Source organism: Carcharodon carcharias, chromosome 14 (assembly GCF_017639515.1).
Source record: "Carcharodon carcharias isolate sCarCar2 chromosome 14, sCarCar2.pri, whole genome shotgun sequence".
NCBI lineage: Eukaryota > Metazoa > Chordata > Chondrichthyes > Lamniformes > Lamnidae > Carcharodon > Carcharodon carcharias.
The window spans coordinates 35,753,426-35,765,436 of NC_054480.1; the positions used below are offsets into that span (position 1 = coordinate 35,753,426).

Below are 12,011 nucleotides of genomic sequence, written 5' to 3' on the forward strand. Positions count from 1 at the left end.
TTGATGATGATGGTGGGGTGTCTGCTAAGAGTACAAGCTGTGACTTCTACCCCTTTTACCCTGAACTTGGGTAGTTTTACGGCAAAAGCTTCAAGAACTTTTTTTTTTACTGCGGAAAATCATCCTAACCGCAAACAGATACCGTTCGAGGTTTTTCCTGATTCCTATGATTTGTGTGGTTTCCGCATACCTGCCGCTGATATTTGAAAACTGGTTCCACCTGATTTGTATCTGCAGGAAGTGAACCAACCCCTCCCCCAGATATTTAATAAATGTGGATAGAAGTTGAATGTAATTCTGCAACAAGAGGAAAAAGCCACGATCAGGGTTACTGGATCCTTGTCCCCATGCCACGGGTCTTTTATAACCCAAGTAAATTTTAGAGCAGTTCCATGGATATCGCAAATCACATCATAGGGGCTGGCGACTGAATGTGATGGAAACGACCTTGCGGAGCTGCCTGCCTTGTCTGCAGGGGCTGTGGGACCGCATTTGGCCCAAGCCTGTTCCCTCGGATTCTTCCCAAAGTCGACGGGAGATCGTTGTCATCTCGGGTCCCTACCTGGAATCTAAGCTCCCCCCGCAGTTAAACCCAGCCCCAGAGCTGCCCCCTAAACCGGGACTCGTCTACGCTGCTTTGTATGACTTCGAGGCCAGGTCGCCAGAAGAGTTGTCGCTGAAAAGGGGGGAGAAACTGAGAGTCATCCGAGATGAGGGAGAATATTTATTTGCACAGAAAGCGGCCAGCTCCAGAGTGCCCGTGGCTGAGGGCTTGGTTCCTACCAATTACGTGAAAGTGATTGAGAATTTTACAAATGAGCCGTAAGTAATTTTATCGGCAAATCCACCACGTGCTGCTACTTCCTGCTGAATAGTCTATAAATTATTGAAAGAAGTCATTCAGTCCCAAATACTTGGCCCCCAGTTGGCAGAAAGAAAGATTTGTAATCATATGGCTGGCTTCACGTTGTCGGATTTGGGGTCGACGCCAAAGATGCGCTGGGGAATCCTTTTCGGAAGTTCCCAGGTGAGGGTTTGCATGGCAATTGCCCAGAAGTGCAAATTTCCCCTGGGCAATTGCCATGCACTGGGAACCATCCGAAAATGCGATTTAAATCACAAACTTTGGATGATTCGGACTGTGTAACACAAATAGTTATTCAGAAAGAGTTAGAATAATTAAAGCCTCTCCTAACTTCTGGATAACTGTTGTAAAGAAACAGACTGGCTGCCACCCTCCCTGAGACTTCTGCCACACCTCTGATCCCCCAGGAAACTCCGTACACCACCAATCCCGCCCCCCCCCCCCCCCAACAGGGATCTTCCCGCACCCACAACTACCCCACCCTCTCTGACTCCCCGTGGGATTCCCTCCAACCCAACCCGACATCCCCACCCACTGTCCCAATGCCCTGCCCCAACCTGACAATACACCCACCTCCTACCCACTCTCTCCGCCCCCCCCCCCCCCACCCTCACTGCAGCCACTACCCTGACCGGACAACCCTACCAAGGACTGGCCCTTCCCACCACCCTCCCGATGTCCAACTCCCCATCCCCCTCCAAGCCAGCACCCACACACGCCCACCCCCACCTGACCTCCAATCCCCCGCAGCCCTCAAATCCTATTCACTTACCTTCTCCCTGGCCTGTCAGTTTCAGTCAGACCTTTAAACTTACTGGTTTAAAGTAGCCAGTGTTGTTAAAAAGGGGCCATGTCCTTCTTCTATCCGTCTCTGCTGGATGGCGACGCTGGGCTTCAGAGACAGCTGTGCTGCCTGGATTTCGCCCGGCCTGAGTCGGAAGGTCGATCAAGACAGGCACAGAAGAAATTTCACGTAAGTAATTGGGCACGGAGTGGAAGCTGACACTGATTGCCACTCTGAGGAATGTTTAAAGCCCATAGTAGTCTGAAATTTCCTGTGTTTTTGCATCAGAGACATATGCAACATGGGCACAGGTCCAATAAACAGTGTAAAAGGCTGCTGCATTTAGGGTGTAAATGAGATATATGCCTCTTTAATCAAACTTCTGATTACCTTCCAGCATTTCTTTTTGTGGCTCGATGTCAAATGTGGTCCTTTTTTTTATTCATTTATGGGATGTGGGCGTCACTGGTTAGGCCAGCATTTATTGCCCATCCCTAATTGCGCTTGAGAGGGTGGTGGTGAGCTGCCTTCTTGACCCGCTGCAGTCTATGTGGTGTAGGTACATCCGCAGTGCTGTTCGGGAGGGAGTTCCAGGATTTTGACCCAGCATCGGTGAAGGAACGGTGAAATATTTCCAAGTCAGGATGGTGAGTGACTTGGAGGGGAACTTCCAGGTGGTGGTGTTCCCATGTGTCTGCTGCCCTTGTCCTTCTAGATGGTAGTGGTCACGTGTTTGGAAGTTGCTGTTTAAGGACCCTTGGTGAATTCCTGCAGTGCAGCTTGTAGATGGTACACACTGCTGCCACAGTGCGTCTGTGGTGGAGGGGAATAAATGTTTGTTATGGGGGTGCCAGTCAAGCAGGCTACTTTGTCCTGGATGATGTCAAGCTTTTTGAGTGTTGTTGGAGCTGCACTCATCCAGGCAAATGGAGAGTATTCTATAATTTGTGCCTTATGGATGGTGGATAGGATTTGGGGAGTCAGGAGATGAGCTACTCGCCACAGGATTTTAGGCTTCTGATCTGCTCTTGTAGCCACAGTATTTAGAAACATAGAAACCAGGAGCAAGAGTAGGCCATTCGGCCCTTTGAGCCTGCTCCTCCATTCGTTATGATCATGGCTGATCATCCAAATGAATAGCCTGCTCCCGCTTTCTCCCCATACCCTTTGATCCCTTTCGCCCCAAGAGCTATATCTAACTCCTTCTTGAAAGCATACAATGTTTTGGTCTCAACTACTTTCTGTAGTAATGAATTCCACAGGCTCACCACTCTCTGGGTGAAGAAATTTCTCCTCATCTCAGTCTTAAATGGTCTACCCCAAATCCTCAGACTGTGACCCCTGGTTCTGGACTTCTCCACCATTGGGAATATTCTTCCTGCATCTGCCCTGTCTAGTCCTGTTAGAATTTTTATAGGTTTCTATGAGATCCCCCTCATTCTTCAGAACTCCAGCGAATATAATCCTAATCGATCAATCTCTCCTCATATGTCAGTCCCACCATCCCACGGATCAGTCGGGTAAACCTTCGCTGCACTCCCTCTATAGCGAGTACATCCTTCCTCAGCTAAGGAGACCAAAACTGCACACAATATTCCAGGTGTGGTCTCACCAAGGCCCTGTACAATTGCAGCAAGACATCCCTGTTCCTGTATTTGAATCCTCTGGCTATGAAGGCCAACATACCATTTGCCTTCTTTACCACCTGCATGCTTACTTTCAGCGACTGGTGTACAAGGACACCCAGGTCTCATTGCACATTCCCCTCTCTCAATTTATAGCCATTCAGGTAATAATCTGCCTTCCTGTTTTTGCTACCAAAATGGATAACCTCACATTTATCCATATTATACTGCATCTGCCATGCATTTGCCCACTCTCACTCAGCTTGTCCAAATCACTGAAGCATCTCTGCATCCTCCTCACAGCTCAATCTCCCACCCAGCTTTGTGTCATCTGCAAATTTGGAGATATTACATTTAATTCCCTCATCTAAATAATTAATATATATTGTGAACAACTGGGGTCCTAGCACCAATCCCTGCGGTACCTCACTAGTCACTGCCTGCCATTCGGAAAAAGACCTGTTTATTCCTAAACTTAGTTTCCTGTCTGCCAACCAGTTTTCTATCCATCCCAATACACTGCCCCCAATCCCATGCGCTTTAATTTTACATGCCCTTCTCTTTTGTGGGACTTAGTTGAAAGCCTTCTGAAAGTCCAAATAAACCACATCCACTGGCTCCCCCTCATCAACTCTACTAGTTACATCCAGTAGATTTGTCAAGCATGATTTCCCTTTCATAAATCCATGCTGACTCTGTCTGATTCTGCCACTGTTTTCCACATGCTCAGCTATTAAATCTTTTGTAATGGACTCTAGAATTTTCCCCATTACCGACGTCAGACTGACTGGCCTATAATTCCCTGTTTTCTCTCTGCCTCCCTTTTTAAATAGTGGGGTTGCATTAGCTACCCTCCAATATGTAGGAACTGTTCCAGTGTCTATAGAATCTCGGAAAATGACCACCAATGCATCCACTATTTCTAGGGCTACTTCCTTAAGTACTCTTGTATGTAGATTATCAGGCCCTGGGGACTTATCGGCCTTCAATCCCATCAATTTCCCCAACATTTCCCTCTTAATACTGATTTCTTTCAGCTCCTCCCTCTCACTAAACCCTGTGCTCCCCAACATTTCTGGTATGTTATTAGTGTCCTCCTTTGTGAAGACAGAACCAAAGAATGTATTTAGTTGGTCAGCCATTTCTTTGTTCCCCATTATAAATTCCCCTGTTTCTGACTGTAAGGGACCTACATTTGTCTTCACCAATCTTTTTCTCTTCACATACCTATAGAAACTTCTACAGTCAGTTTTTATGTTCCCTGCAAGCTTACTCTCGTACTCTATTTTCCCCTTCTTAGTCAATCCCTTGGTCTTCCTTTGCTGAATTTATATGGCTAGCCCAGTTCATTTTCTGGTGAATGGTAACCCCCAGGTTGTTGATAATCATAATTTTGGTGATGGTAATGCCATTGAATGTCAAAGGGCAATGGTTAGATTCTCTCTTGTTGGAGATGGTCATTGCCTGGCACTTGTGTGGCATTAATGTTACTTGCTGCTTGTCAGTCCAAGACTTCACTCCTGTGAAGTCTTTGAGATGTTGTTACTATGTTGAAGATACTATATAAATGCATATTGTTTTTAAGTGCAATGTGCCCAAACCTCCTCATCTTTTACGATCATCTATTGATCCCTCTGCCTAAATGCATCTCTGCCCATCATAATTTTCCTGCCCAAAGTTCCCTCCATGTCTTCGCTCCTCCCTATCTCTGTTACCTCTTCCAGCTCAACGACTCCCTAAGATTTCTGCGCTCCACTAATTCTTGCCCACTCAGCAAAGTGATGGAAGGTGTCTTCAACAGTGCTATCTGGTGGCACTTATTCAGCAACAACCTGCTCAATGATGGTCAGTTTGGGTTCCGCCAGGACCACTGCTGACCTCAATACAGCCTTGGCTCCAACATGGACGCAAGAGCATAAGGGGTGAAGTGGTGGCATATTGTCACAAGACTAATATTCTAGAGACTCAGGGTAATGCTCTGAGAACCTGGATTTGAATCCCACCATGAAACATGGTGAAATTTGAATTCAATAAAAAAAATCTGGAATTAAAAGCCTGATGATGACCATGAAACCATTGCCGATTGTCAAAGAAACTCATCTGGTTCACTAAAGTCCTTTAGGGAAGGAAATCTGTTGCCCTTACCTGGTCTGGTCTACATGTGACTCCAGACCCACAGCAATGTGGTTGACTCTTAAATGCCCCCTGAACAAGGGCAATTAGGAATGGGCAATAAATGCTGGCCTAGCCAACAATGCCCACATCCCATGAACAAAAAAAAGTGAGTGTGACTGCCTTTGACATCAAGGCAGCTTGACTAAGTGTGGCATCAAGGAGCCCTAGCAAAACTGGAATCAGTGAGAACTGGGGGGTCAGGGGGAGTCTCTGCTGGTTGGAGTCATACCCGGCACAAAGGAAGATGGTTGGGTTGTTGGAGGTAAGTCATCTCAGTCCCAAGACATCACTGCAGTGGTTCCTCAGGGTAGTGTCCTCGGCACAACCATCTTCAGCTGCTTCATCAATGATCTTTCTTCCATCATATGCTCAAAAGTGGGGATGTTCCATGATTGCACAGTGTTCAGCACCATTAGCATCTCCTCAAATACTGAAGCAGTCCTTGCCCAAATGCAGCAAAAACTGGACAATATTCAAGCCTGGGCTGATGTGATCAAATGTTTCTTGCCACCCAAGTGTCAGGCAATGACTATCTCTAACAAGAGAGAATCCAACCAGCTCCCGTTGATATTCAATGGCACTACCATCGCTGAATCCCCCACTACCAACATTCAACATTCTGGTGGTTACCATTGACCAGAAACTGAACTGGACCAATCATATAAATACTTTGACTGTATGAGCAATTCAGAAGCTGGGAATTCTGCAGATAGTAACTTGCCTCCTGACTCCCCAAAGCCTGTCCACCATCTACAGTGCACAAGTCAGGGGCCTGCTGGAACACCCTCCACTTGCCTGGATGAGTGCAGCTCCAACAACATTCAAGAAGCTGGACACTATCCAAGTCAAAGCAGCCCGCTTGATTAGCACCCCATCCACTCCCTCCACCATTGATGCACAGTGGCAGAAGTGTGTACCAACTCCAAGATGTACTCACCAAGGCTCCTTTGACAGCACCTTACAAACTGGTGAATTCTGCCACCAAGAAGGACAAGGGCAGCAGATACATGGGAACACCACCAGCTGCAAGTTCCCCTGCATGCCACACACCATCTTGACTTGGAACTATATCACCGTTCCTTCACTGTCACTGTGTCAAAATCCTAGAACTCCCATCCTAACAGCACTGTGGGTGTGCCAGCGCCACATGGACTGCACTGGTTCAAGAAGGTGGCTCCCCACCATCTCCTCGAGGGCAATGAGGGATGGACAATAAATACGCTGGCCTAGTCAGTGATACCCACATCCCATGAAAGAATTTTTAAAAACTCCATTGGCTGCTGTGCTTTCTGCCAGCAAGCGCCTAAGCCCTGGAACTCCCTCCCAAAATATTTCCACCTCTCTTTCCTCTTTTTAAGACATTCCTTAAAGTGTACCTCTTTGACCAAACATTTGTTATCTGCCATAATGCCCCCTTTTGTAGCTAGGTGTCAAATTCTGTTTGATACACTTCTGTGAAGCACCTTGAGTTATTTATGTAGCACTTTAACGTGGTAAAATGAAAATTATTCTGGTTGTTGTAATGGCACCTCATACATACATTTCCTGCAATTGCACGTACCCAGAGATTCTTCTTCAAATTACAACCAGATTTTAGGGACAGAAGAAAACAAATTCATTTCTGGGGATTTATTGAAACTGGTTGTTTTTAAGATTTATCATCATTAAGACCTGCAGTCTTCTTTAATGCATTTTTCATGGAAGAAGCATGTCACCTTAAAAATTCAAATGCTTTCCTGATTCTTCACCATACTATGCCTAATGTGCATGAATGATGGTGAACTTAAATTTTCATATTTGAAAAAGAATTATCTGGTGTATGTTCGGTGCTTTCCTTGGGCCTTGGTTATTTATCTTGATATGCACCCTGTTTGCGTTTGGGAGTATTGTCATGAGATTTGCCAGAAATTTGAATGTAATTTAAGATTGGCAGAATAGGAGTGGAGCGGATACATTTTTGGGTTTAACATTCAGATTGCGCCCACAGGTAAACAAAGCATACCATGCAAATTACTTTTCAAGTGCAATCACCATAATATAAGCAAATGCAGCAATCAATGTGTGCACTGCAAAGTCTTTCAAACAACTGAGATGTATGACCAGTTAATCTGTTGCTTAATAAAAGATTGTTGGATAGAACTCTGGCAGAATTGACTCTTAGCAAGCCATTGTACTGAGACTGTAACATCGCTCCAGTAATGTAATAAAATGTTTGGATCAACACTACTATCACCACCTGATCTCGTGGAGAAATGGTGTGCTCATTGGAATAAGGGAGGTTAGTCCCCACAACAGAGCCATGCTAACTGGCCTATAGCTTCCTGTTTTCTGCCACCCTCCCATCTTAAATAAAGGGGTTATATTTGCTACTTTCCAATCTGATGGAACCTTTCTAGGATCTAGCGAATTTTGGAAAATTAACACCAGTGCATTGACTACCTCATTAGCCAACTCTTTTAAGACCCTAGGATATAGTCTATCGGGACCCGGAGACTTGTCAGCCCACAGTTCCATCAATTTGCTCAGTACTATTTCCCTAGTGATTTCAATTTCACCAAGTTCCTTTCTCCCATTCACTTCCTGATTTGTAGCTATTAGTGGAATGTTTTTTATATCCTCTATAGTGAACACAGAAGCAAAATATTTGTTCATTTCTTCCACCATTTCCTTATATTAGCTCCCCACTGTCACTTTCTAGAGGACCAACACTCACTCTACTTACTCTTTTCCTTTTTAAGTACCTGTAGAAACTCTTGCTATCCATTTATACTTTTCTAGCTAGCTTCCTCTCATACTCTAATTTCTTTCCGCTGATTAACCTTTTAGTCATTCTCTGCCATTCTTTACATTCTGACCAATCATCTGTCCTGCCACTCATCTTTGCGGAGTTGTATGCTTTTTCCTTAAGTTTGATGCTTTCCTTAACTTCTTTAGTTAACCACAGATGGTGGCTCTTAGAATTGTTCTTTATAGAAGGAATGTACTTATTCTGAATACTCTGAAATATCCTCTTAAATGTCTGCCATTGTTTCTCTATTGATCCATCCTCTAGACTTGTATCCCAGTTCACTTCAGCTCACTCAGCTTTCATCCCCACATAGTTACCCTTATTTAAGTTTTCGACCCACTCTTCTCCCTTTCAAACTGGATGTAAAATTCAATCATATTGTGATCGCTGATACCTAGGGGTGCCTTTACTCTGAGGTCATTAATTAATCCTGTCACATTACACAATACCAAGTCTAATATAACCTGCTCTCTGGTTGGTTCCAGAACATGTTGCTCGAATAAACTATCTCAAAAGCATTCTAAGAACTCCACATCCAGGCTACTACTACCAATCTGATCTTTTCAGTTTATGTGTAGGTTAAAATCACCCATGATTATTGCCGTCCCTTTATCATAAACACACAATATTTCCTCTTGAATACTTCGTCCTACACTGTAGCTACTGTTAGGGGGCCTGTAGACCACTGCCACTAATGACTTTTTTCCCCTACTATTCCTCATCTCCACCCAAACAGATTCTACTTCCTGATCTCCTGAACCAAGGTTATTTCTAACTATTGCACCAATGCCCTCTTTGATTAACAATGTTTCAATATTCAATGGATATTGAATACCCAGTTTAAATTATTTTTTATTAATTTACGGGATGTGGGCATCGCTGGCTAAGCCAGCATTTATTGCTCATCCCTAATTGCCCTTGAGAAGGTGATGGTGAGCTGCCTTCTTGAACCACTGCAGGTCCTGTGGTGTAGGTACACCCACAGTGCTATTAGGGAGGGAGTTCCAGGATTTTGACCCAGCGACAGTGAAGAAACGGTGATATAATACCAATTCAAGATGGTGAGTAGCTTGGAGGGGAACTTCCAGATGGTGGTGTTTCCATGTGTCTGTTGCCCTTGGCCTTCTAGATGATGGTTGTTCCCTGCTTATGGCTTGATTTTTCAACACCGCAAAGGGAATTTCAATGTTTTAAAAAAACAGATGTGATTGTTTTATATTTTGCTTTAACTAATACACCTACTCACATTAGAAAGCCTGCCCAAGAAAAATGAGTGCTACCCTTTTGCTCGCAGTTAAATGCGCAATTACTTTTCTTGATTGCCACCAATCTTTTGATCTTACATAATTTAAGTTAATAGGTTATCCTCATAAATAACAATTCATAATTTGAACTATTTTATTGCCTCTATATCTCCCACCAAGACATGTAGCAATGCCTGACCGAGGAGAAATTTTATTGCAATTAAGAAAACCATACAGCAAATGAACAAGCAGGGAGATTACCAGAGAGCAGTGTTGCTTGTCTGTTACATGCCTGATCTCCAATTTTGAGATTTTAATAATATAATTGCTTTATATTTCACGATATACTTTCAGATCAGTTAAAATATTTCTAAGAGCTCAGATTAGATGAGAATATGCTTTTCGTATGTATGGGTGACCTATGTAGAGTGAAGGGTTAACATTACAAGCACATAATGCTGATGTAATGATGATGTAAAACCACATGATTGATTAACAGAGATCTGGAGGGAAAGGTTCAAACCTCATGCAGAGTTCCTAATATTGTAGCTATTATGACACAGCCGATGGTAAAGGCTGAGTTGTTCAAATCCCAGAGGGAAACTTGAAACAACTGTCATCACCTATTTTTGCCATTTGTATTTTTCGAGATGCAGGCTTTGAACTCAGTAGGAATAAGACTACTGAGTCTCAAGAGGTTTTTTGTAAAACTAAATTAAACGTTTATTAATACAAGAAAGACTGTAAACACATACATATGTCTACAAAATTATGACTATAATAACTACAAAATTCCCCTAATTAATCTGACTCTCAGTTACACCCCTGTTAAGGCAACAGTAAATCTCTTAGATTTTAAACAGACACCTGGCAAAGCACACCCTGGTCAATCACATCCAAAATGAGTTTCTTTCAGCTCTGGGTCCTTGCAGACAGTAACTTGAAGCTACAGGCTGAGGCTTCTCATACTTGTTGGATCTTAAAATGTCTTTACCTTATACACCAACTCCTTTCTCCTTTATACATACCTTTCTCTTTGAATGTAAATTTTCCATTGTGTCACTAGGCCTTTAACTTTACCTCTTCTAACAATAACATCCTTTCATTCCACCAATTTTATTAGTAAGCTAAGAAATAATAAATGCATGGCTTGACATCTTCTAGCTAGGTATCAGATTTCACCCGTAGTCTTGAATGGTTTCTTTTAACAAATGCAAATTTACACTTTACAATCTACTTTCCTTCCGTTTACCTAATTAACATTTCAAAACTACTATACATCAAAGAACCCAGACTTGCTGGCTTTAACCCATTTACGACACACACAGCTGCAGACCCCACTAGAACTCTATTTTAAAAAATAATTTCTAATAATGTTATTGACATTATCTCTTCCATGACATAGCTATAAATAAAGAGTAATGGTTTTAATAAACTACATTCTTGAGCACCTTTGGAAGAATAGACCCCGAACACACGAAACACGGTGGCAGCAAACAGTGAGTAAAAGACTCAGAAAACTCCAGGAAGCAGTTACAGACTTGGTAAGTTAAGAGATCCTTGAAAGAAGGATGAAAAAAACTGGTTCAAAACTAACAAAGTCTGAGCATCGCAGATGCATTCTGAAACACAGACCCAGAGTCTGGACAGCAGTGAGCACAGATCAGAATCAACAAGCAACATCAGTCAAGCAGCAAATTTTCCAGGGCTTGGTACAAGCATGGAATGCACACTATCTTTCCCAGAACCATTCCAGACCGCTGAAGGCGACAAGCTCAGTACTGGGACAACTGGAGAAAGAGGTTTTCAAGATATAGAACTGCTTCTGGTTTGTGCAAAAAAAGTACAAAAGGATCAGGTCAGCACATTACACTAAGTAGTTGGAGCTATTGCCAATGATGTAATAGCGAGGCAGGAAGTCAATGAGATTTGAACTTCTTGTGAAGAAGTCCTGCAAACATTTGATCTGTATTTCAGCATTCACAAAAATGTAATTATAGAAAGAGCAAAATTTAACAAGCGAAAGTAAAGACCAGGCAAGAGCATGAAATCATTCATCAATGATTTATACAAGCTGGCAGAAAATTGTGCCTACGAAATATTGACTGATGAATTGATTCGTGATCAAATAGTAGTTGGGGTCTTAGATAAAACTCTATCAAATCTCCTGCAGACTAGAGGATTTAATTCTAGTCAGGGCAGTATAAATTGCGAGACAAACTGAACTCAGAAAACAATATAAAGCGTTTGTTCATGGAAAAGGCAAGATCCCATGTAAAATAATAAGTGAAGCCATTCAGTCTGTAGGCCATAAGAAGGGAAGCGCACCAAAGCAGAAGTCCATGAAAACAGGGAAAAGTGCCTCAACTGCATGGCGGGGAAAACCCTGCACAAGTGGGAAGAATTCCCAGAAGGGGGAGCAAAGTGCCACAACCATGGAAAAATAGAACATTTAAAACCAATTGCTGATCTAGAACACTGACAACCTACAAAAAGAAGGAAAAAATATTCCACATACAAGAAGTGGAAG

At 43.1% G+C, this 12,011-nt stretch overlaps 1 protein-coding gene across 1 annotated transcript in view; it reads left to right on the plus strand.

Moving 5' to 3' along the window:
* The first annotated feature begins 264 nt into the window (after nt 1–264).
* The window catches only part of LOC121287437 (tyrosine-protein kinase Srms-like), a 58,627-nt gene continuing 46,880 nt past the window's right edge, over nt 265–12,011 (plus strand). Inside the window, exon 1 of the mRNA XM_041205314.1 lies at nt 265–822. Coding sequence (XP_041061248.1) covers nt 437–822 — 386 coding nt within the window. The 5' untranslated portion in view covers nt 265–436. The remainder of the gene's footprint in view (nt 823–12,011) is intronic.